Here is a 24,296-nt window from a genome sequence, read left to right as displayed (position 1 = left end):
GAATAGATCAGGATCAATCTGTGACAATGGCTTGGCATGGAGAAAGGCAGAAATCAGAAGGGAGCAAGGGAAACAGTTTTTTTCTAAATAAAACATGAAGGCAGACAAATCTAAGTGCAGGAAGCAGAGAAACAAAGCAAAACATAAATAAGCAAGATTTAACAAGCATTGATTGACATTAACCCAAAAACTCTGCCCAAATTCACCAGTCATACACAATGAACAACATAACTCATGTCCAGTGTCATTCCATGCATTTTATCAAAACTTAGTTTAAGAGAACATGATTCAATTCAAAGATGGCATATGATTCTTTATAATTCAGTACTGTGAGTTTCTAAGAATGTGCAGAATAAGCTCGAGTTAATAAAAAGACATTTACACTGCAAGAGTAAATGATCAGATAAAAGATAAAGGCTCTAAAATAGCCTTCACTGTTTGAAATAAGGAAAAGGAATACGTTAGATCTAGTTTGCAGTGAAAGTATAATGTAATGAATTTCCAGCACTGTCTCAATGCATTCCTAGTGATATATAGATACATTTTTTTTTTTTCTGCTTATATAAGCTGCTATATACTTTGTTCTAGACTCTGATGTGATATCTTGGCTAATTTTGACACCAATAAAAAAAACTAGTTATTTTGGATGAATAATATTTTCGTAAACATTTAAAAGTATTTTGAAATAGCTCCTCTTGTTTTGTTTGGATTTATGTAGGTTTAGATGAAGCTCTTCATCTAGTGGTTTTTGGCCACTCCAACTGGTTGTTACTTAAATGTCACCTTTTTATTTATCAGTTGATGAGCTTAAAATGGGACAGAGCACAATCAATGACAACATCAATGTTGAATGTAGGCTAATGATCTCTGTGGCTTTTATGTGGGGAAAGATCCAATTATTCTGCACAAAAATAGATAATTAAAACATAATTAGAGCAAAATAACTTTTGCAAACTCATTTTCTTTTTCCCACCCCATTTGGAAATCGTGCCTCATTTGAAAAAAAAATAAAACGGCTTTCTGAATTTTTTCCAGAAGCTTTGCGAGACCATCTGCGCTCAACTTATGCTAGTGGAGATCCTATAATCACAAGTCATGCTTAAAATTGTGTGGACAGAGTCTTCTGTTCTTTGCATTCGGTTGTTTTCCTGATTAAATTTTTTGTAACAGTCAACTGTGAGGATCTATTTTCATTATGCATGCTTATTTAGCTGTAAGGGGCTCCAATATACCTGGTGAGTAGTGCACAAATTCATTTATATACACCATAAAATAATATAATGTAACAGAAACGCTCTATTTAGACATTTGAAATTAGGAATAAGTTGAGATATTAGTTCAGAATACCGACATGCATCAGCAGAGATTCTCTGAAATTTATGTTTTGAGAGACTTCACATGGTTGAATGTGTTATTTAAAGGGCACACTGTCTTTACAGAGTATCACTTTATGTACGGATCTTTGGAGATATGACTACAAGCCATGTGTACCTGAACCAAAGAAGTGGCCTCTTTGTAGACTTTTGACATTGTCCCTTATGTTAATTGTCTGTAAAAATAGTCACTTGCCTGGAGTTAACTGACCAAATGAGGGTTGTTTATTTTTGTAAATGAACACCCATGCTGTTTTGCACAAGCCCACACTGCCGGCTCAGAGGACAGACTCACTTAGCTGTGACAAACAGGTACTTGGTAATTTTATGACCTGAGGTGCTGATGCAGCAGAGGAACAGTGGGGGCGTAGATGTGAAATGGGTTGAATTAGGACAAATTAATTGGAGTTGCATTCGGAGTTGGTAACTGCCATTGCTGATCAGATCAACTAATCTTCTTCAGAGTAGTGTGTCCCTTGCAATCACACACTTGCAGATACATCATGAAGAGCATAATGTCAGACAGTTTTGCCTATGAAGAGCACTCTGTTTTCTCCAGCAAGGTCCAGTAAGCACCAAAGTGCAATGAAAAACCAAGCTTTCATTATTCAGTATGTTAATGGTCATTTTGATGTTCTAGTTCTGAAAGCTTAAAGTTGTCTTACTTGTGTTACTTTGAAATATTGTAATACAAAATGACACCCATGAAGCAACATATTTTTGCCAAAGTGACTAAAAAGAAATAAAGTAATGTTCCCTGCGATAAGAAATATTTTCCCAGCGGCCGGTGTCGCGTAGTGTTAAATATGTGGAGGAAATCTATCATTAGAAACATCTCTGTCTACTCTGCCTTCTCTTTCTGTCCTAGTGAGTGGATTGTGGGTGCAGCGGGGCACTCAGTTGTTTTTAATGTGACGACACAGGTGGCAGCTGCAGCACTACCATCGGGCCGAGCAGACATCTGATGGAAAAATTTACCCAGTGCTTTTTTTTCCTTCCTGGAAAGCTCCACTCTTCCTCTGTGTTTTCTTCATGCATCGTTTTTCAATCTCTTCTTCTCCCTTACTCCCACCTTTCACATCTCCTGTAGTGTGTCAGCCCACCTGGGCTGTCACACAGAACAAGATGAGAAATGGGAAAGCAGCTCATCAGCTGCACCAACTGACAGGAAAGTAAGTGTGTGTGTGTGTTTGTGTGTGTTTGTGTAGGTGAAGGTGTATCTATATTTATCAGGCTGGCATGTGAAGAAGTAATAATTGATATTTAAAGTCAATGCATAGCAGTATGTTCTATGAACATAAGCACATTTCTACATGAGTATGTAGATACTGAGCTAATGCAGCATAACTGAACTGTTTGGTTTCAGACTGTTTGGAAGGACAACACCACCACCACTCTTTTATTAAAGAACTAAACCTATGAAAAAAACTGATTCAAGAAAGTAAATAACCAAATGACTGACAAAATGTTGTCCACATGGCGTTGACATCTGTTTAGAGCAGTGACATCAATGCTTTGCAAAAATTGTGTGTGAAATGTACATGTTCTCAAAAGGACATTTTATTTAATTTTTACAACTTTTATTTGCTTTTAGTGCTACTTGACAGTAAGACCCTGCGTTATTTTAGCACTGGACAGCATGTAAACATGGGTATGTGGAAATCTTGGCTCAGAGTTAATACGCTCACCATCATGTCACTGAAGCTTCAACATTTCCCAGCCTACTTGTATTTCCTGCCCACATACTGACTCTGTGCCCTTGGCATTTCGGATGGCAGATAGCTTATTTTCATTCCCACAAAAGTTTAGGATGAGGACATTTAAATCACCCACCCTTTTTCACCCTCCCTCATCCACCTTATTCCCATTACCAATCACGGTTTGCCTAAATTGGGTTCACAACTTCCAGATCAGCATTACTACCTACCTTCCCTTTAAAAGGCGTTGAACATAGTGTGGTTGTCGGTGTCAGACAGTGCTTATCTACTGGGGTTTTCATACAACAGCATTTCTTTGGATGACAGAACATTGTCCAGCAAGGAGAAAATGTCTCACATGCAGGATTGTGTAGGTAAAAATACCATTTTGATGTTGGAGATGAATGGACAGACTCTTTTGAGATTATAGAAAAGGCAATAGTGGGCCATTAATTTCAACCAAAGTATCTGGGATACCGTTTCTGAACCTGCAGTGTCTTAAGTCTTGAATCAGACAAGACACCATCCTGTCAACCAAGAACAGGAAACTGAGGCTACAATTCCCACAGATTCACCAAAATTGGACAATGACAGACTGAATAAACATTGCCTGGATCGATAAACCTCAATTTTAGCTCCAACTTTCAGGGTCAGAACTTAGTAAAAACAACATGGGGGACATAGATCAATCCTGGCATATATCAAGGGTTCAGGCTGCTTCTGCAAGTACCAACTGAGCACAACAGTCTTTTTAAACACAACAGTCTACCTCAATATTATTGCTGACCATGTTCATTCCTTTACAACCACAATGTAGTGTGCTTTTAACACAATGATGTGATCACTGTACTCCACTGAACCTCCATGTCTACATGTACTGCACCTGAGTGATTATGTCATGTAATTATGGACCAAAGTGTCTGAGGAAGATTTCTGACATGATGTTGAATCTATACCATGAACAATAATGGTAGTTTTAATATCAAAATGTGGTCCAATCCATAAACAGCTAGGCTGATACAATTGCTGTTGAGTTTATGTGGATCTACATGATGTAGCATTTTGTGATAATTTTGGTGTATTCAGCCTTTTCTTTCCAAAAACCTGGAGGTTAGCAGCGTGTTTGTAATTGTTTAAAAACACAATAAAACCAGGAACAGTATACAGCTACAGCCATATTTTGCATTAAAGCTTTTAAAACTTGTTTGCCAACATTTTCAGATTTTATGACAGATTAATTTGTACCAGTCAAGACCCAACATGTTTTAAATATTCGTGGCTGGTGCTTTTGTTGTTGTTTTTTCCTTGAAACTGATTTCAGTTGTGACTCTTCCTGGCGTCATGTTTCACACTGCACATAGCACATAACTCAGCAGTCTGGTGGTGAATGTACACATCCATGTACAAAGGGTTTGTGCTCACACATAGGCATCAGAGAATCTACAGTTTCTGAGTTTTCCCACATGATGTATCAGCCTGACAGCCTGTACCGCACTGTCATAACTTCATTCTTCATTGTTTTCCCTGCTGTCAGTCCATGAATCTATCTTGTCAAACTGTCAAGCCTTTATACTTTATTGCTGTCTTTGATCTCATATTTTCTGTATGCATTCATCAGATGCAAAATATTGTATACAATGACACTGATTTTAAAGAAACTTTATTATTAAGTTATACCTAAGAGTAAGCGGAAACAAAATTCTCAATGTCAGACAGCTGAGTGATCAGACCTCTACGTACTGATCCCTTCTCCTAAATATGTGCAACCTAAAGCCATTGATTGATGTGATTAGGAATATAAATTGAAATATAAGTTGCAGAGCCAGTATTCTAACATTATGCAATGTACTCAACAATGGAGCCTCTTTATAAAAAGTTTTTGGAGACATCCAAATTATTTTTGCCTTAAGTCTATAGCAGATATACTCAACATATTTAGCTGGAAGACACTCCCTTATCGAGGAGGATGGTACATTTTTGCAGAGTGACACTCTACACTCTGAATAAAATAGCGTGTTTACATTTTTTCCCCTCTCTGTTGTTTGACAAGGTGCCAATTCAAAACACGTCTACGACCTTACTGGGGGAATAGAATGAGCGACATCCAGTTGTGTAAGTTGAAGAATTTAGAGACATTCCTAGGAAGCGCAGTCAAATGTTTGGTGTTTACCACCAAAGAATTTAAAAAATTTAAGATTCTTTGTGAAGCTTTGGGTTTTAAAGAAGAACAACGCCACAGTTACAGCCCTGTTGCCTTTGGTGGGGCTGGTAGAAAATAGCTCCTACAGTTTTACCCTTATTAAGGTGAAATAACCTCAGGCCTCCTGCCAGGTCTCAAGTAGATCAAAGAAATGTCAAACCATGGAAATGGAAAGAGTCCAGCACACTGTGTGGCTTTTCTTATCATGACACCTGCTGAAATAATATTTTTTTACTCAACTCAAGAACATGGCACTCTAGTTTTATGTAAACAAATATTATTTATCAGTAGTTCAATCCGGCGGACTTATATATATATATAAAAAATAGTTAAATGACACAGGAGAGTATTGTGGAGATTTACATTGACCATCAATGACAGTTATAGAAATGCATTAGGCTTTAAAAACAAGGTGTGGATGCATCACAGCTTTTGTGATAATTAGACAACTAGAGTAAGTGCCATTTTGACACATAAGGGACAGCCAGGGGCAGCAATCAATCCAGAAACTGAGTGCTGAAGTACACAGAAAAGGGAGTTTGTTTCAGTAGCTAATATGGAGCTAAAATCACTTGGATGCAGTCCAGTTAAAACATCTTTGTAGTCATTAAACAAATAGCTGTCGTTATAGCAATCAAACTCTTGTTTACATTTGCTGACTAGATTTTTGAATGTGTGAGCTGTTAATTTGATAACTTATCTTGATGATGAGCTTCATGTCCTTAAAGTTAGAAGGCCTCATTGTCATCACTCTAATGTTTAGCTCCTTCCACAAATTCTCAATCAGATTCGAGTCGGTACACTTGCTGGGCTGCTCCAAAATGTTATTATGTCCAGTCAGAAGAAACGTGTTTTTGAAATTAAAATGTACTTTAAGCCTAAATCAGCCAAAGGTATGAATAATGTCTGGACTGTAGCTTCTTTTTTCTGTGTTGGATTCCTTGTGGACAGAAATTGATGTCAGATTCTTCTCTGTCCACCTTGTAGCTGTCATGGCTTATACTGATGCTAACGTTCACACTTTCTGTCTCACTACTTTTTTCTCTTCATCCCAGTCTCTAGCTTTCTAATTATCTCTTTCTTTCATCTTGTGTAACTTTGGTTCTTTGCTGTCACCTTTTACTCTCACTTCGCTCTGCAGTTCCCATCATCTGTCGAGCTATCCGCTTCTTCTTTGTTGTTTTACCTCCGTGTCATCCCCTCACCTTTATTCTTTGACCTGCTCTTCTCTCCTTATTATGTTATTTGCTTTTGTCTTGATCTCATATTCCCCTTCCTAACACTTTCCCCATCTACTTATATGTCCTTTTTTTGTGTTTCTTAGCTCCTATCCTTACTTCCTTCTTTCTGTTCATTTCTGATTTGTCACCTATTCACATGTCTTTCCTTTTCCACCCCTCCTGCTTAAGATTTTGAATGTTATTTCTTTAGGCTGTGGTTGACGAGGGAGTTTTTTTTTTTTTTTTTTTTTTTTTTCCAACGATTAGGCTCATACACACTGAGTCACGAGGCTTTTTGGAGATGGTGGTTGATGAGCTTTGCCAGACTCTCAACATCCCTGCCCAACAGAGATGCTGAAGAAACCTCATTGGGCCTCGTGGCCACAGCATGGCACAGACTTCGATGCTGGCCAGTCTGCGTTTCCATTGTGGGTGGATGTTTAAAACCCTGGGGCAGCGCACTACTCAACTCCCCCAATCATAAGAAGTGACTAAGAGCTGCTCGTCAGACACTTGTTCAGCAAACCTAAATGTTGGCTGCGATCACATTTGAGGCTTTTACACAAAGCTGTATTTGGATGGTTCTGATGCTAGCAGACATCCTGATGTTACTCATGCATTTTATCAGTGAAAAATATCATGCAGTTGCCAGGCAACATGTAATACTTTATAAACTGGATGGAGCACTAAGTTGGATATAGTTACTGTTAACAGAAAGTTCAGGAAATTACATATAAACACAAATCTAAGACTTAACTTATCTAATATTTTTAATGTATTTTCACTCCTTCTTAGTGTCAATATCTTGTTGAGTTTGTAAAATTAAGCTGCACTAATTGTTGTTGGCTCCCCAAAATAGTCTTGTAGACATTCTGCAATCATTTGCATAATAAATATACAGAATCAGTTGTGCTGTCAACGAGCTCTTGGGGGAGGAAAAGAGAAAAAATAAATTTTATGACACAAATGAAAAATGAATACGGCATTTGAATGCACCAAATAGAAGCATACGGTTATTATGATGTACTAGATTGTGCAGTTCGAAGTATAGCACGTTTGGCATACCAGCACATCCGTCAACAATGTCCAAGATATGACATCCAGCTTTCTGAGTGACAGTTTGCTGCTGTGTGGGCTGGATTGACTGCTCCTTTCATGTTTTCAATCTTTCTTCATTATTTTAGACCCGGCCCCACCCAAACTGTCATCAGCAAATGTCAGTGAGGGGCCTATCCATTGCTTCACCTACCTCCGCCCTTCCCCCTACCTTCTGTTTTTAATCTTTAGTTTACAGTAACATGTGCTCTGTCTTCTCTATATGAGATTCAGTGTAGCTATCATGGTTAACTTATGCACTGCAGAATAAAAACAGGGCACATCTGTTTTGAAGTTCATGTTCACTATGAAGTGAAATAAAGATGGTATTATTCCATGGTTTTATTGGATTGTGTTTACATAGTCACGGAAATAGTACAAAGTTTGGCCAAACGTAATTGGGACATTTTGGATGCATTTTGTGGAAAAGCAGAGGGAAAAAAATGCATCAAATTCAAAAAGACTAGAGCTGATTGTGACAAACAGTTAAGTTAAAATATTCACTGTTTGCTGAAAGATGGTGTTAATGTTGACGCAAAAGTTTAAGGAGATTTTAGTGTTGAATAAAAAAAAGCAAATTAACGATTATATATATTACTTTGTGTTTACTTCCAAACTAATGGCACTTCTTTTCTCCAAGGCAGTTGGCCACATTTAACAGAAGCCTTTTATTCCTGGATTTAGAGGATAATCCTGCCATATTTATGTTTATTAATGTCTTTCAAAGGTGGGCCAGAAAGTGTCAGATTCTGGAAGACTAAATCTGCTCTTGACAGGCAAGTAGGTTAAATATTTAGTCTGCTGAAAGCAGGTGATAATTCAGATGCAGGAGGGAAAAAAAACAAGAGAAACACAACCTGCTGCATTGCTGACTGTAGGGAAAGAGGGCAGGAATTTCAAAGAGCACATTTTGCATCCTTACTTCCAGGGCAGCCAGCCTGATGTTTAGTTTGTCTATTCTGGATTATAGCTTTGGGATTTATTTGCATCCCTCCCTGCTTCTGTTACATGATCTGACGTGTGCACTTGCAGATGCTGTTAAAAGCATATTTTTAAAAGCTTCTGCCAAAAATATTTTAAGTCAAGTCATTGTCTTTTATTCTCAAGCAAACTGGTAAAAGGAGAAAAGAAAATTTTGCTTTTTTTTGTTTGTGTTTTTTTTTTTAATGATTTGCTGCTTTGCATTTAAAGTCTAGTTCTTCTATTATTTAAAAAAATTGATCTGTGACTATCGGAAACATAAAAATGTAAAAAAAAAAATGTTCAGTTATTCTACTTATTTACTAACTCAGAGTATTCCATGCTTACAAAGGTTGAAAAATATAACGAAGTCAAAATTAAATGAGTGAAGTGAGGCAAAGATTCTGCTACAGGCCGTACAACAGAGATTCACTTCCTAAGCAGTTCATGTATCAATAAAAACCAGCAAGTTCAAAGTGAAGGCATTCCAGTGCCTTGAGACGGCAAACCCAGGCTTAGTTTCACCTTTTGTTTGACTGTATTTGGATGATTTATCCTGTTAACTGCCCTCAGAGACTCTTCGGAGCACAGCATGTCTGTGAAAAGTCAATTTTTCAACTCAGAATAAATCGTGGAAAATGCTAGTTAAAGCATTCTTGTATTCGATTGGAACTGAAATCTCGTTTCTCAGCTTTATGTATCACTTCGTTTATTTTTCAGCTACCTTGTAAATTTACTGTTAAGGCTTTATGCAGCAGGAAGCGGTGCAATAAAATATTTGATAAAAGTTTGATCATTTTTTATAGATTTACCGCAAGTTGTTTGTTTGTTTATGTCCTTTAGGACCATGGTGATCATTCAGAGGCTACATAGTTAATTTTTCCCATAAATCCTGAATATTCACACAGGGATTAGTGAGATACTTTTCTAGTATGAGGGTTGGTGGAGTAAGAAAGAACAATTTAAATGTTTTATGCTTTAGTAAATGTCTTTAATTATTGCCAAATGAGAATTTACCAGTATGGTACCTTGCAACATCATTCATACGCCTTCTGTAGCTAGTTATTATGGAACAATATCCCAAGCTGTTACCATCACGCATTGCCCTGTTCCATCCAGCGTAATAAAATATAATTTGTGCACTGTCCAACAGTGTAGAAATGCCCAGCTTCATTCTGTGCAAGCACTTTTTCTGAGAATGAAATTAAAGTTTCTATAAGTACAGAGCTAGTCAAGATTTAAACCAAAAGAAAGCTCTTACTAGCAGCAAAAAATAGTTTTTTAACCCTCCCGTGGTCTTAGTGCGATGCTCAAGAGGAGTGTCAAAAATGTCGTGGTCAGAGGGCGTGGAAGTGGAGGGGTCGTCCTGTCAGACCATAAATTTTGGAAGCTATGCAAAAAAAAACTTGTAAAATCACACGCAGCCTCAGTGCGACCCAACCGGACCGCGCACAGAGTAAAAATCTTGTGGGGTTTAAAGACCGTGGGAGGGTTAAAGTAGTGACGCCCTCAAGAGGACCTGATAAAAATGCATGCCACACTTTTCAGCTTTTTTTTTTTTTTTTGTAAAAATTCTGGTCTTTTAATTCTTGTTCAAAGTTTTACGCGACTTTGCATTATTCTATTCCCCCCAAAATACATCCATGTTTGTGGTTATAATGCAACAAAAAGTTAAAAAAGTTCAAGCGATGTGACTATTGTCACAAAGCTGCTTTTCCGGTGTTTCCCTCTTCCAAAGATCCACATTAGCTTTTAGATCGTATGACGTGTTCGGCATGAAAGAAGCTACATAATTAATACCGACAAAGTGTAACTCCTCTAAACTCGGTGGGAAAGATTTGCTTTTTAAGCTTCATTTATTTTGTAGATGTCTTTAACTAGACTTGACTCAGCTTTCCGTTGCTTTATTTTTCAAGTTATGTCGAACTGAGATTTCTAGGAGTTGCAGCTCAGTGTAAACATAGATCATTAATTTGTTTCTTGTCTAAGACAAATGATGGCAAATATTACATAAGTGAAGTTTATTAGGATCTGCTAATGCAAACTTCTCCACGGCCCCTTTGCTTTATTCTTCACGACTCTATAAAAACGAACTCAAGAGGAGCCCCATCTGATTTACCTGGGTCTGGGTGTGTGTATGACGGTGTAATTGTGTCTGTGCATGTGCGTGCACGTGTGTGTGTGTGTGTGTGTGTGTGTGTGTGTGTGTATTCCTAGGACCATGTGTGAGACCGAGGTACTCTCCAGAGTGTTTGCACACAAACACACACTGGCAGCCCGGTTGCCGCAGAGCGTGTACTTGAGAAAGGACACCTGAGTTTGTAAATCAGTCTTGTTCTCTTTTTTTCCTGCACAGTTTGCTATTCGCTCCAGTTTTAAAGTCATTTTTCTTTATCTCTGCGTTTAATCACTTTCGAACCAATTCTCTCTTTTTTCACCTTCTGTGTTTTTTTTTTATCTTTTGGTTTGGCTGTGTATTGTGTATTTCTCTTTCTGTTCAACCTTAACCTGTGGTGCCTGTGTTCATTAGACCCACATGCACTCAAATTTAATCACCAAGGTTTTATTTGATCCATCGAAGATGATTCATGGTGTCATTTTCAGATAGACCAGAAATCTCCCTTTGATACACAACATATGTTTCCTCAATCAGCACTTAATGCAGTCTCTGGTAATTGTTTTCTTCCAAGGCGCCTGCCAACTTGTATCTCACTATTTGTGCCTTACCTTCTGTTGTTTTTCCTCAGATGTCTATGGGTGGAAAAACAACTACTTTTTTTTCATAAGATTAGTGATTTAGCCCTAATTAAGCCACCCCGCATACATTGACAAGTGCGCAGCAGATATTCAACGCTGTAACAATTCCCCCATGTTTTCTTTCCAACGCCCCATGTTGAAAATGTGTCTGGTGAGTTAATTCTCACTCCCCTTCATTAGATCAAGGAATGTGTGAGATGTGTTGTAGTGTTTATCCACCCATTAGAGTCCATTAGAAAGTAGGGATGCACTCCCCAAGCTCTTTAAGAAAGCTGTATGGACAACGACACTGTTTGATGTTTTGGCAGAGTGTGTTGCATGAAAGCGTATTGCAGCTCAGCTGCTAGAGAGCAGATTTCTAGGCTTCAGTTCACGTTTTTATTTATTTGAAGCTAATGAGTGCGTCAATTAGCGTTCCTTTATCCTGCAGGTGTGGTGTAATATGTGACGGACATGCAGAACAGCGGTTCTAAGGATTTACCAAGGAGAGTCCTTTTTGAACTCCTTTTTTAAAACGACCTACGAGTATTCATTCCAATAACACTAGGTGTTTTTAGACGGAAATATGCCGTTTTTCTTTTCTTCCCTTTTCCTCTCGTTTTAATCCAAGCACTAAAGGTGTTATGAAAAACACAAACAAACAATCGCTTCACAGTCTACTTTGTTAATCCCCACAAACTGAGGATCCATATCATGAACAAAGTGGTTCTGAAAGAGGTTGTCCTTGTTCCCGTTTCTTTCATCTTGAAGATCATCCTTGAATGTGTTTACCTGATCTTGTTCTTCATACAGCAGCTTGAATAAGAGCTTACCCTATGCAGAATCCTTTCATATGTTGGGAGATAGAAATCGTACATCAGAGCAAGATTTCTAATCTGGCGTTGAGAGAAAATTTGCCTACTACCTACATTTCTGTAATTAACGTTGCGTTATCTTTGTTGCGTTGAAGTATTTTCTAATATTTCATCTGTCTTAATACATATATATATATATATATATATATATATATATATATATATATATATATATATATATATATATATATATTGCCCTGCAATGGACTGACAGCCTGTCAGTCAGGGTGTACCCCGCCTCTCACCCATTGACAGCTGGAGCTGGGCAGCAGCACCTTTCCCAACCGACTGAAGTCGCTGAATTACCTCCCTGGTATGTCACAAAGTTTTCCAAAGACCTGCTCATTAACCATTCATTTGGTTTAGACTCCTGTCCTACTGGAAATATGCTAGACTTTGTGCCAACAACAACAAACCAGCTCTTTTGTTCGTTTCACAAGGACTGTGTAGTTTTTAAACGCACCTCTGGCACACTATACTCCCACAGCACACACCCCACAAAAGACCTTGGGGGGACCTAATTGTAAGAGTTGTCTATACATGTGGATGGAAAATCAAGCTCTTATGATCCCCACAGCAACTTCTCAGCAAGATTTGGTCCCCTCTTCCAAAGCCAGGATGAGAGCCACATCACTCCCTCTAAACATACTAACCTAGTTATACTATCTTATGTTTATATCTTTTTTAGGAAAAAATGGAAAAAGTCAGACGGTTTCTTTAACCCTACCTGACCCTAACCCTTCTTTAACAAACAAACAAAAACTACACACAGTGTTATGCAATCAGATTTGGTAAACATGTTGCTGTGGTGATCTTAGAGAAACTATTAGCTTGCATTTCTAATGGTCTTTAGCTGGTCACCTGAACATGTCATTTTCTAGATCCAACTGTTACACTTTAACCCCAAAATGTAATTTATACCAAAATCTCTACCAGTATCAGTGGCACTTTCACCAAATTTTGGAAAGTATGGATCCGAAGCATCAGCATAACACTAGAAATGGAACTTCTATAGATAATTTGGCCTGTTAAACATATAATAGTATCATTTTCTTCTGCCTGAAATGAAAGTATGATTACCTTGTTATATTTGTGGTCACTGGTTTCCGAGCAGCTCCCCTCTGTTTGCAGGTTAACAATAGCACACATGCAGCTGGCAGTCTAAGCACTTCATGCTTTCGGTTAGCTGTGTGCTGGCTAATCACATTTCTGCTGACAAGTTCAACATGGTTTTTCTTTTTACATTAATTTGTAAGCAGGGGTGCATGGAAACACAATGAAAGCACATAGGCATCATGCTGCCCCCATGCACACCAGGAGCCTATATACATTACACAGACACATGCTCATGCATATGCACAGAGCACAGAGGGAAAAACACACACACACACAAACAGAGAAGCATTGTGTTAGAAAATGTCAAATCCGCTCACTTTCCCTCGAGGTTCAGTGTCAGATGAGATTTTGTTTCTTTGCTGAACACTGCACAGTTGGTCCCGGCGTGATTTCGGCTGCAAGTGTGTGAGATTGAGAGCTACAGAGAAGAGGGGCAGTGATGAGATATGTTGCATAAGGGGGTGCAGTGGAGTGTGAAAGAGAACAGGTGGCTCCTTTTTCTGCCATCTAGCTTTATGTGCCATCTTCCCTATTGTGTCTCTGTGTGTGTGCGTGTACGTGTGTGATAAACAGTGAGATTGCCTTGTGAGTTAGGACTTAAGCGTACCTTAATAACATATCTCCATAAATGCGCTGCCTTGTTCTGCTTCTCTTTGAAGGCGTACGTTTGCTCGTTGCAGAGCTATGGTCGGTTCGGAAACAATTAGATGAGACAACAGAGGTCCAACGAGATGATTCTCCAAATGTCATCCAATTAACAACCTATCGTGAAAACGGGACACAACTCTCTCATGCTGCCTGTCTCTTCGTTTTTCTCTGTCTGACTGTGTTTTGTTCTCAAATAATCCCTACTCTCCTGAGACAGACATGTTCGGTGACTAACATTTGAAAAATGGCAGGTTGTGTCACACACTCGCTGCCAAAAAGAGCAGAGTGAGTTGTTCTCAGTGAAGTCTCTCTGATATCTGTCTGTTTTTCTGTGTTCCTCTCTCAGATCAGCCTTCCAGGCCGGTGGTCAGGACTCGGCAGCAGCAGCAGCAGCCTGGCTCCAAGGGAGCGAAGGGTGGTGCGGGGAGCGTCAGCGGCACAAGGAGGGGACCACTGTAACCAACACCACCCTTACCACTGTCGGCCCACTGCTGCCGCAGAGCGCCACGCTGCCAGGGAGGAGCGCCACCACCAGGGCGCTGGGAACACTGCAGGTCATCTGGCTTCAGGCTCCTCAGACCCGTCCTCCGTCCAGACCTCACCCACCACACCAGCCCAGACCAGTACATATCAGCCCCCAGGTTCCACCTCAGCTTCACCTCCTTTCTCCCGGCAGCCCGAGAGGGCGTCCTCCTCCTCTGAGTCCTTAACTCCAGGAGGAGGAGGAGGAAGTGGAGCGAGTCTGTCCGGCGGGGTGAAGAGAGGAGGCGGGGATCACCATCCGCCAAGCCTAATCCCCCGTGCAGTCGGGGCCAGCGCTTCTTCCAGTCTCCACAGCCTCGCAAGCAGAGGGAGCTCCACACAAAACATCTCGTCATCAGACCGGGCCTCGCCAACACCTCCCACACCTTCGTCAGCTTCCTCCTCTTCCTCCTCCTCTGCGTTCACCGGCCGTTTAGGACAACCACCTCGCGGCCCTCTGTCTCTGCATAGCTATAGCCGGAAAAACGTCTTCCTCCAGCATTCCCTGCACACGGCCGAACTGCAAGCCCTCACACAGAGAGACAGTTGAGGATGCCAAAAAAAAAAAAAAAAAAAAAAAAAACAGCCATAAGCAGCCATATCATCAGCTCAAGTTATCATAAGGGTTAATATTTAGGAGAAAACACTGCTGCTGCTTCGCGCCAAACTCACCCTTAAAAATAAAAAAATAAATAAAAATCCCCCACCCGTCCCATTGCGCTTACAATCACTGTGCAATCCAGACCAGCTCTTGATTCACTTGTTTAGAAATTAGCTTGATTTTTACACATGCGCACACACGCATCAGGCGGTGAGATTGAAAAAAGGCACTCACCCGTCTATCATCGCTCCCACGTCGTGTCATGCTGACAGTTCAGATGAGCTTACGCCCACAGACACACAAACTCCACACAAACACAGTCACCCACACTCAAACTCACACTTTGACACAAAGACATCGCCTGTGATATCTCTGCTCGGCCATCTGCACCAACAGCACGGCGGCAAAGCTGAATGAAAAGACGAGGCGTCTGCATTGTTAAAGCTCGGTTCTTTATTTGACCGCCTGTAACAGTGAGCCCCATTGGCCGCTCAAGAACTTTGGGAACCCGACTGTGATTTTTGCTCGTGACCGTGTTTTTCTCAAGCTGCCAAATCCCTCGTTGAATCAAATCCTCATTCCTCATTGGTCCAGGTTAAGAGACTGCAGTCCTTGTGATACAGCATGCTTTTTTTTAAACATTTTTAAAAGACGGGAAAAAAACACAGCCGAGCGTTTAATACAGCAGCCGCTTAACTCTCATCACAGTATGAACTTTCATGTCAGTGTTTTTAAAACCAGTCAAAACTTCCATGACATTAATTAACCTGTTTGTATAGTCTTTGTTTTTTTGTTTTTTTTGAGAGAGAGAGAGAAGAATTTTTTGTTCGAGAAAATGACTTGTGTTCTTTCCTCAACATTTTATAATTGCAGGAATACAAAGTTAAGATGCAACATACGTTATACTGGATGGAATAATGAGTCTCACAAAAATAGTAAAGCTAAAATAAAATTACATTTTAAATTTAAACAAACCACAACCTAAAGAAGCTATTGTTACACTCCAGTTTGAGTAAAACAGATTATTACCTCTGACAGATTTTTCACAGAAATTCCTCAGTGCTTGTGATAAAAACCTGAGCCGGTCATTGGCAGCAGATGTCTATGGGCGCTTCGTTGAATAACAGCAAACAGAATTGAACTGAATAATCACACTTGGATGTTTTTTTTCCTCTTAAATTTATTCTTAATAATACCTCTCTTAACCTGCTGCAGACAGATACCACATCACAGTTAGTTTGTAGAAGAGTAAACATCGCAGTAGAAGGGTACCTCCTACAGACGACATGAGGCCAAAAACAAAATGATGCAGTTTTCATCACACAGCTGCGACGGTGGTAACAGTTTGACTTAACCATGCGGAGCCCTTTAATGCCCTCATTTAGGTTGAGAATCGGCCTTTAATTTAAGAGGAACCTGACAACTCAGCATTCCTGCCATGTTCAAAGACAAAGCGCCTCTGCCTTTGCCATCAGTAGATCATAACAATGTGAATTCCTGACATAAGTTGAGCTAAAACCCAGGTCCGTGGCCAGATTGTGAATATTTAATGGCAGTCGTTTTAAATTTTGATCAACTGATGAACAGCCTGTTTTTAATAATTAGTTTACTCTGTTCCCCCCCCCCCCTCTTTTGCTCTTCTTTTTGAACTTAGAGCCTTGTAAAGATCAGCACAAAATGTGAATAACTCAGATTCCGATCCAGAATGTTCTGCATTGTATTTCACTGATAAAAAAAATACTAATTTCAGTGTGAGCATTTTTAGAATCAGCAAAAACAGGGAGTGCCTCTGAGTAAATGTCACCTATTTGGGAATTTCTTTCCTTTTCTACAAACTTACTGTGAGGTGGCATCTTTCTGCAACAGCTGAGGGAACCATCACTGATAACATCACAGAATATTACTTCATAAATCCGAACCCTCCCCTTATAGCTGCAAGAAAAATGTTTTTTATAACTACTTGCGTAAGGGAGTCACTTAATTGGGTTCTGCATAAAGAAGGAACTAAACGGGGAAAAAGTTGCATCTTTACTCAAAGACTTTACAAAGCTTTTACTCAGTTCTCCCTGTTTCAGTTTAATGGTGATATCTCATCGTAACAAGACTTCCATCTACGTTTCTTTTGTCTATAAGGTCGTTTAAGTGACATGAACATTACTGCCAACATTTGCTGACTCATATCTTTTGGGACAAGGTGCGTTTCAGAACGACTTACTTTTTGTTTTGTTAACTGAACTATATAACGATCCCCTTGTTTTACTACAAACTGATGTATGTTTTCTGTGAACTGACCAAATCCTGGAACTGGTCTTTCCCCCCTTGGCTTTGAGGTAAATGGATTCTACAGAGTCAAGCAGGAGGTGGGAATTTGCGCTCGTTCTTGGTGCGAGCGAGTAGTTCACCGCCGCTGGCATCTACAGACTGGTGAGATGTTGGAGCGCTTGTTGACCTTGTCTGTCTCTAAATAGCACCTGGCTTGGGGGGGGACCTGTGTAAATGATGTGTGTGTGCTGTAATGCACACATCACGAGGGAAAAAAGGTCCTGGTAGTGGCGAAGAAGCGCCTGAAGCCCAGCGGCTCTGATCCTGGTGTTGGAGGCTGCAGTTCTGCTTGTGGTCTGTTTCTCCAAGACAACTCTCTGGTATCTTTTGATTGAAATGCCATTGTTCCCTCCGGTTCCTCTCTCCTGTCACTTTTTTTTTTGCGTGCATTTTGTTTCTGCTGGACTCCAGCGTCTCGCCAGCAGTCTCCTTCCTTTCGTCACCTCTCTTTCTATTGGATCTTCTTCTATCCTCATCTCCTTTTCTCTTCTCTCTTCCCTGCTAAGTCCACTGATACAAACCTCATATTGTTGTATAATGCGGCATTCTCTGGGTGCTGGTACACACACAGCCGTGTTGATTTTAACACCGTTTTTCTAAGCGAGAGCGAAATAAAGACAAACGCAAGTGAAACATGAGCCAAACATTAGATGCTTCATTAGTTTGCAGGCAATCCTTCTGTGTCACTGGCTGACCTCTTTAGTAATGCTTTTTTTTTTTTTTTACATCCCTCACTGCTGCATGTTATAAAGCTGTTGACACCATGTGAAATATTGTCAGAGTATTTAGCTGCCCACACAGGTTTTATTTTTGCTCTTCGTTTGAATTGGCTGTACTCGATGCAGCGGCACCGAAGAACACAGCGCAGAGAGAGGCAGCTGGTTGTTTCACAAGAGAAAGAGGTCACATCTGACATTCGAGTTCAAATCTGGCCTTGAGGTCTTTTACAAAGTCATATTTTTTTTTTATTTGTTTCTAAATTGAAATCATGAACTGATGGTGAGCTCTTACTGCTGGGAGTGGACAAACATTATGAACCTCGGTACATTATTTATTTTTTATCAGGATGTTGTACGTTTAAGACACTACATGTCTCTGGAGATTTTTTTTGTTGTCTTTTTTTTTTTTTTTGTTCATGCTTTTGCCTTATTTAAATGAATTGCCATAGGAACAGTTTTCTGAAAGTGTGTTGGGACTTACAGGTAAGGTAGCAGGCATGACTATAGTAAAGATTAAAAAGAAAATGATGATAATCATGTAAATGTTTTATGCTGTTATAAACTTTTAGTTTTCACTGTAATTATTTCTTTTCTTTCAATTCTTGTAATAATTAGATTGAAATGTATATTTGTGCATAAATTATTGACATGTTGATATTACTTTGATTTTTGTGTTTAAAAGAATATATTATGATTCTTTAGTCTGTGTCTGTTAGTTGGGATTAAGGGAATTAAAACATGAAAGCAAATATATTTTTCACACTTTTAAGTTTCAAATGCAGTCAAAGGTCTGACAGATAACCAAAGGCGTTTCAGGCCTTAGTGGTGATTAAACAGAAAACAAAGAAACTCCATGTTGTTGTTGTTGTTTACATCATCTTTGCTTAAGATTTATTTTAAATGGATAACTTTGCTGCTGTATTCCATCTAAAATACAGGCAGGTATCTATTAAAGCTGCTTTTTTAAGGTTCTTGGGACTTCTACGGTGGTGTTAAAAGGAACAGCAAACCAATTTATTAGTCAAATGCAACATGTGTAACCGCAAAATACTTGGCTTTTGAATAAAGATATTTATTATTAAGGAATAAACAAAATCCAGACCTCAATAACTTGCCTCGAGTCTTTTAGAGAAGAAATTATGGCCCACTCATCTTTGCAGAACTGTAAGTATTCTTTACTATTCCTGGATTTTCAATTGGTTACCAGATGATTGACTGGGCCAGCCAGATGAAAAAGATATCAGCTTTATCTTTTTTTATTATTATTATTTCAAACCAATAAATACTGGCTTTGTTTGTGGGATCATGGTCTTCTTCAAGGAATCTGCCCTTATTTTGTCTTTATATACTTTTAAAAAAATCCTTGTATGTTTTTCCATTTACTGCTCCACTTTGTTGCATACAGTTTATCTCTACCACAAGGTAAAAAGAATTTCCCTACACCATGATCTCCCCGCATCCAAGGTCCACTTTTAGTGAGTTTTAGTTCTTTGATGATGCGGCATACCATTTGTCTGCCAAACATCCAAAGAGACCTCACCTGAGCAGACTCAAATCCTAACCCTGCATCAAACAGTCATAGCTTTTCAGGTTATTGTGTAGAGTCTGTCATCTGTTCTTTCTATAAACAAACTGCACCAAATAATCCCAGGTCTTACTGTCGGTGGTTATTTTTGACTTCAATGTCAGAAATCTTGGTAGGACGATCTGGTATATGATAACAGCCCCAATGGTGCTCGTTGCAAAATCCAAACGTTTGAGAATCTGTCTCTAACAAATCCCATCAATATGTTTGCAAACAACTTGGAAGGGCTCTTTGCTTTTACCTAGTTTGTTCAACACTTGGTTCACTGGAAACCTTTTATAGACCATCACTTTGAACTAAACAATCTGATATTAAATTGCACTTATAGGGAGCTACATTACATTGTACAGTAAATACCGACATATCTCAGTGTTTTTCTTTGCTCTCTCCCTGTTTGCACCTTCTTCATGTGTTCGCCTGATCTCTCTGTCATTCCTCTTTATCACACATACCGTAATGTGTGAACTTATGCATTTTGATTTTCTCGTATGGCGTTGGTCAGTTGGGTTGCTACCAACATCCCGTGTGTAATTTCATTTCACAGCTTTGCTAGAAATGTTTTTACTGAAGAAAACATTCTGTTCAATACTTCTTTTCCCCCAACTGTAGATGAAATAAATGAATAGAGTCATACTGTGAGCCTCTGACCAGTTAGACTGTCGATAGCTTTGACGAACAGCAATACGTCCATGTGGATGAAGTTGTTTCTAACATTATGTGGTCATCTGAAACTGTTTTTAAACTGTACCTCTTCAATAAGAAATTATTTTAATGGATTCATCTGTGGCAAAGGTACTTTGCTTTGTATGTTTAGCAAAAGTATTTCAGCTCAGTTTTTGTCCAACTCACTTTATATCCACGGGCGTTTGTTCAAAATTTGTGTCCACTGTGTCCTTATTGATAATATTTAATACAAATAAAATGAATAAAAGCCAAAAAAAAGTAACTTTTTGTATCTTACTTTTTATTGCAACATCAGCTGTATGTGCAGAATGACTTAGCTGTCCTGAATCAATAGGAAGTGGTTGCACACTACATTCCTACTAAAAGGAGCACTTCAATAAAGCAGCAAGTCTAAGGGACCTGCTTGAAAGTCTCAGACGTAGACGTTACTGTACAAATGTCTAAAGGACAGAATGAAGAAAGACTCAAAGCAATGAAAATGAAATCTCAATGGCCATCGCTCTAACAGGCAGCCTTTAGAGGAACTTTTTTTTTTTTTTACTTGTAAGATATGAGAGGACTTAAAGAAAGATCTCACATGACAGTGGGTGCATACATAAGTTATTTCTTCCACATTTAAAATAATCTACTAAACTATTTAAATATATTTCCATTTGGCAGTGACCGTAAAGTATGGAAGTATTTAGAAAATCAATTACATTAGCATGAGTTTGTGGGCGCACATGTGTGTGTGTGTTTGCTTGTGTGTGGGATGTAGACTCTGTTTACCCCTCAGGGAGGACCTGTGCATGCTTCTCATTTCTGGACTCACTCAATTAGTGTTGGTGATGTTCTGACTGGCTGAGTAGCTCACACACAAACGCACACACACACACACACATTTGCGTGGCTATCTTTATGGGGACTTTCTATTGACTTCCATTCATTTCTACAGCCTAAACCTAACCTTTACCCTTTTCCTAACCCTACCTAACCCTAACCAAAACTCAATTCACACCTTAGTTCTAACTCTGACCCCTGACCCAAAAACAGGGTTTCCCCTTGTGGGGACCAGACTTCGATCCCCACGAGGAGCAAATGGTCCCCACAACGTAGTATGTCAGGAAAATCGTCCCCACAAGGTATTACAAACAAACGCGCACACACACACACACACACACACACACAGGATTTAGAATACAGCAGGTCTGCTTCTAAGTTGCTGTAATTGATATGACAGAAGGTCAGCACATCAGCAAACACACCTCTGATTAACAGAGCTTTAAAAACACAAAAAGATCACCTGGTCGGGATAAATGTTTGTTTAGCTGATCGTAAATCCTTTGCCTGACGGAAGATTTGCATTTCTGGTATCGTGCTGTTTGTAATTCTATTAATAGTAACTCACCGGTTTATTTGCTGGCAGAAAATGAATCATTAAGCAACACAATGAAAACATATGAATCTAAGGACAGATTTTTTTTTTTCTGGAAAAAAGGGATAATTCTTCATGACTAACATATTAAAAGAAGCTGCTAAATGCTTCAATGGCTGGTGAATATAAAGATGAGCCAAAGATGCTTCAGTGTTTCTTTATCTGTCTTTGCATAAGAACACAGAGGAAATAAAATGCACACCAAGATGAGCTGGACAAAAGCAGCCAGCATTCTGGTGGGACTTAATCAGAGACTGCCGACTGAATGCAAATGACACAGGCTGACCTGTAATCTGAATGAATACGTTGCTGATGGTAATGTTTCTCTCAAGTACACAACGTACTTAACCAGATGGCAGTTATCTTTCAAAAAGTATTTTTCTAATGTATTTATAATGTGTTGTCTCGGGGGGCTGATTTTTGTGTTGGTTTTGTTTTTTGACTCATTTTTGTATCATTTTATGTTCTGTTGTCTGTCCTGATAAGACTACTGTTTATGGTTTGTGTGTTCCTTCATAATGTTCATTTATTTAGCTGTTTCATTACGTTTTTGTTTCTGTCTCTTAGCCTTCTGCTCCCTTCATAGCTAATCTCCATCAGTCAACCAGTACAGCAGTAAAAGTGCCTATTTTAAAAGTTGAAACACCTTAATATGCACACTCACTGAAAATCTACCGCAGAAGCTAATATCTACAGCCAACCTTATTTAGACTATTGGGGACACAGCCAATCAAAGCCAAGGAAAGTAGATAGTGCTTCTGGATTGGCTACTTTACCAGTATAGTCAAAAGCATGTGAAGTAGCGTTGCACCTTGGTATTTCAGCTTTCTAAGCTGCATTTTCAGCAGAAAATGTTGTAATTTGAAGGTATGTTCCACAGCAAAAAAATGCAAATAGGTGAATCTGCAAATACTGAACCTCAAATAGGTGGTGACTCACCCCTAATTTCTTCAATTTCTTGTCAGATCTTTCTCATATTTACTGTATGTTGCAATTGGTATTTACTGCTGCCTCCAGCTGACCTCCTCATATATATCAGTTTTGTTTAAAAATATTTTTAAGCAACATATTTGCTCCTTATCCTGCCTGACACATCACATATCTGCAGTTCAACAAGAAGTTTGTTTCTGATTGGAAACGACACTGACATCTTTCAAAAGACAAGAACGTACGAGAGTTGTTATTTTGGACAAAAATAATAATCAAGAGAAGTTTTATTGGCATTAAAACAAGCAAACCATTCTTATATTTTCATTTGTTTGCTTTTCTCCATTGGCAGTTTTAATCATTTGTCTTGGACATTGGGAGATTCCTTGACATTTTCCTAGTCTTTACCTCTTTCACAGATTTTCATGTCAGATTTAGGTTTTCTCTCAATGAGGTGTCATCTGACATCTAGGTGAGATGAAAAATTTATTTATTTTAACTGTCATTTTCTCAATGTTTGCTTATGGATGTAGCTGGCAACCGTTTAAAGTGTGTGTTTGTTGGAAGGTTTTGGCTGTACCCCCTCAGGATGGCTGACTGTTTGTGCCGTGTTGCACCGTTTTCTCAACCATCTTGATCAGATGAAAATGCGTAGGTGTTTAATTAATATGCCAGCGATGACTCGGTTACAAAATTTCATTCTGGCAACATGCCTAAAACCAAAAACATACAAAACTCATTAACATCTGTTTTTCCTTAAAAGAAGGGGAAAAAATGTATCAAGCGCTGTCTGTTTTCAAAAATACTCCCCACTATCTCTCTCTGTATACGGATTTAAAAGATATCTGGTTGTTATATTTCCCTCCTAATAAAACGTCTCCAAGGGGAGGGATGAGAAAACAGTATTGCTTACCCTGATATGTTCAATATTAGTTTTATACCCCAACTCTCATCTCATGTTCAGTCTTTAAACTCTGTAATGTACACATTTTGTGACTTTTACATGTTATTTCATCCTCTCCCCTTAAGCTTACATTTCCAAGCAGGCCAGTATCGGTGAGGATGTACTGGATCCATTTGCCATCTGTCACTTGCTCTCTCCTCTGCCTTCCCTCCCTACGTTTCTCACTGTCATTGTCTCTCTTTGCCTGTCTGAGTAAATCACTCTTGTTGTCTCTTCTAACTGTCCAAGGCAAACTTTATTATTGCATTGGACGGCCAAAAGGCTATTAGATTGCTCACTTTGCAGCAAAGGCAGATACACCAGCACCCAGTGCAGCTTGCAGCCGGTCCCTTCTGGTACACAGCCTTCTTTCTCTTTGGCCTGAAGTTACAGATCTCTCACTCTCTTGCTTGCACACATGCAGACACACTCACAAATGCCCACTAACTGTAAAATCAGACTTTTTTTTTTTTTTTGTAGGTTCTAGGCATTTGCCAGTAAATTGGAGTGGGCAAAATAAACACAGTCACCAGAGGGGCTAAACCACTCTTATTTTTAAAGTCTGTACTGTGTATTTTGGTCATTCAGTTAAAAAATAGAAACATATACAATATTCATTTCACACAGAGTGGTATATTTCAGACATTTGCATCTGTTAT

At 39.1% G+C, this 24,296-nt stretch overlaps 1 protein-coding gene across 3 annotated transcripts in view; it reads left to right on the top strand.

Annotated features, from left to right (window-relative positions):
* ccser1 (coiled-coil serine-rich protein 1) overlaps nucleotides 1-20,615 on the top strand; it is a 136,226-nt gene extending 115,611 nt beyond the window's left edge. For all 3 annotated transcript variants that reach the window (XM_014986345.2, XM_014986347.2, XM_014986346.2), the window contains one exon: nucleotides 14,267-20,615. In XM_014986345.2, the coding sequence (XP_014841831.2) occupies nucleotides 14,267-14,992 (726 nt within the window). In that variant the 3' untranslated portion in view covers nucleotides 14,993-20,615. The remainder of the gene's footprint in view (nucleotides 1-14,266) is intronic.
* The last annotated feature ends 3,681 nt before the right edge of the window (nucleotides 20,616-24,296 follow it).

This window comes from Poecilia mexicana, unplaced genomic scaffold, assembly GCF_051168715.1.
Source record: "Poecilia mexicana isolate PSO_F unplaced genomic scaffold, ASM5116871v1 scaffold_9, whole genome shotgun sequence".
Classification (NCBI taxonomy): domain Eukaryota; kingdom Metazoa; phylum Chordata; class Actinopteri; order Cyprinodontiformes; family Poeciliidae; genus Poecilia; species Poecilia mexicana.
Note: the sequence above shows the minus strand (reverse complement) of the source record. Positions and strands in the feature narration are given on the sequence as shown.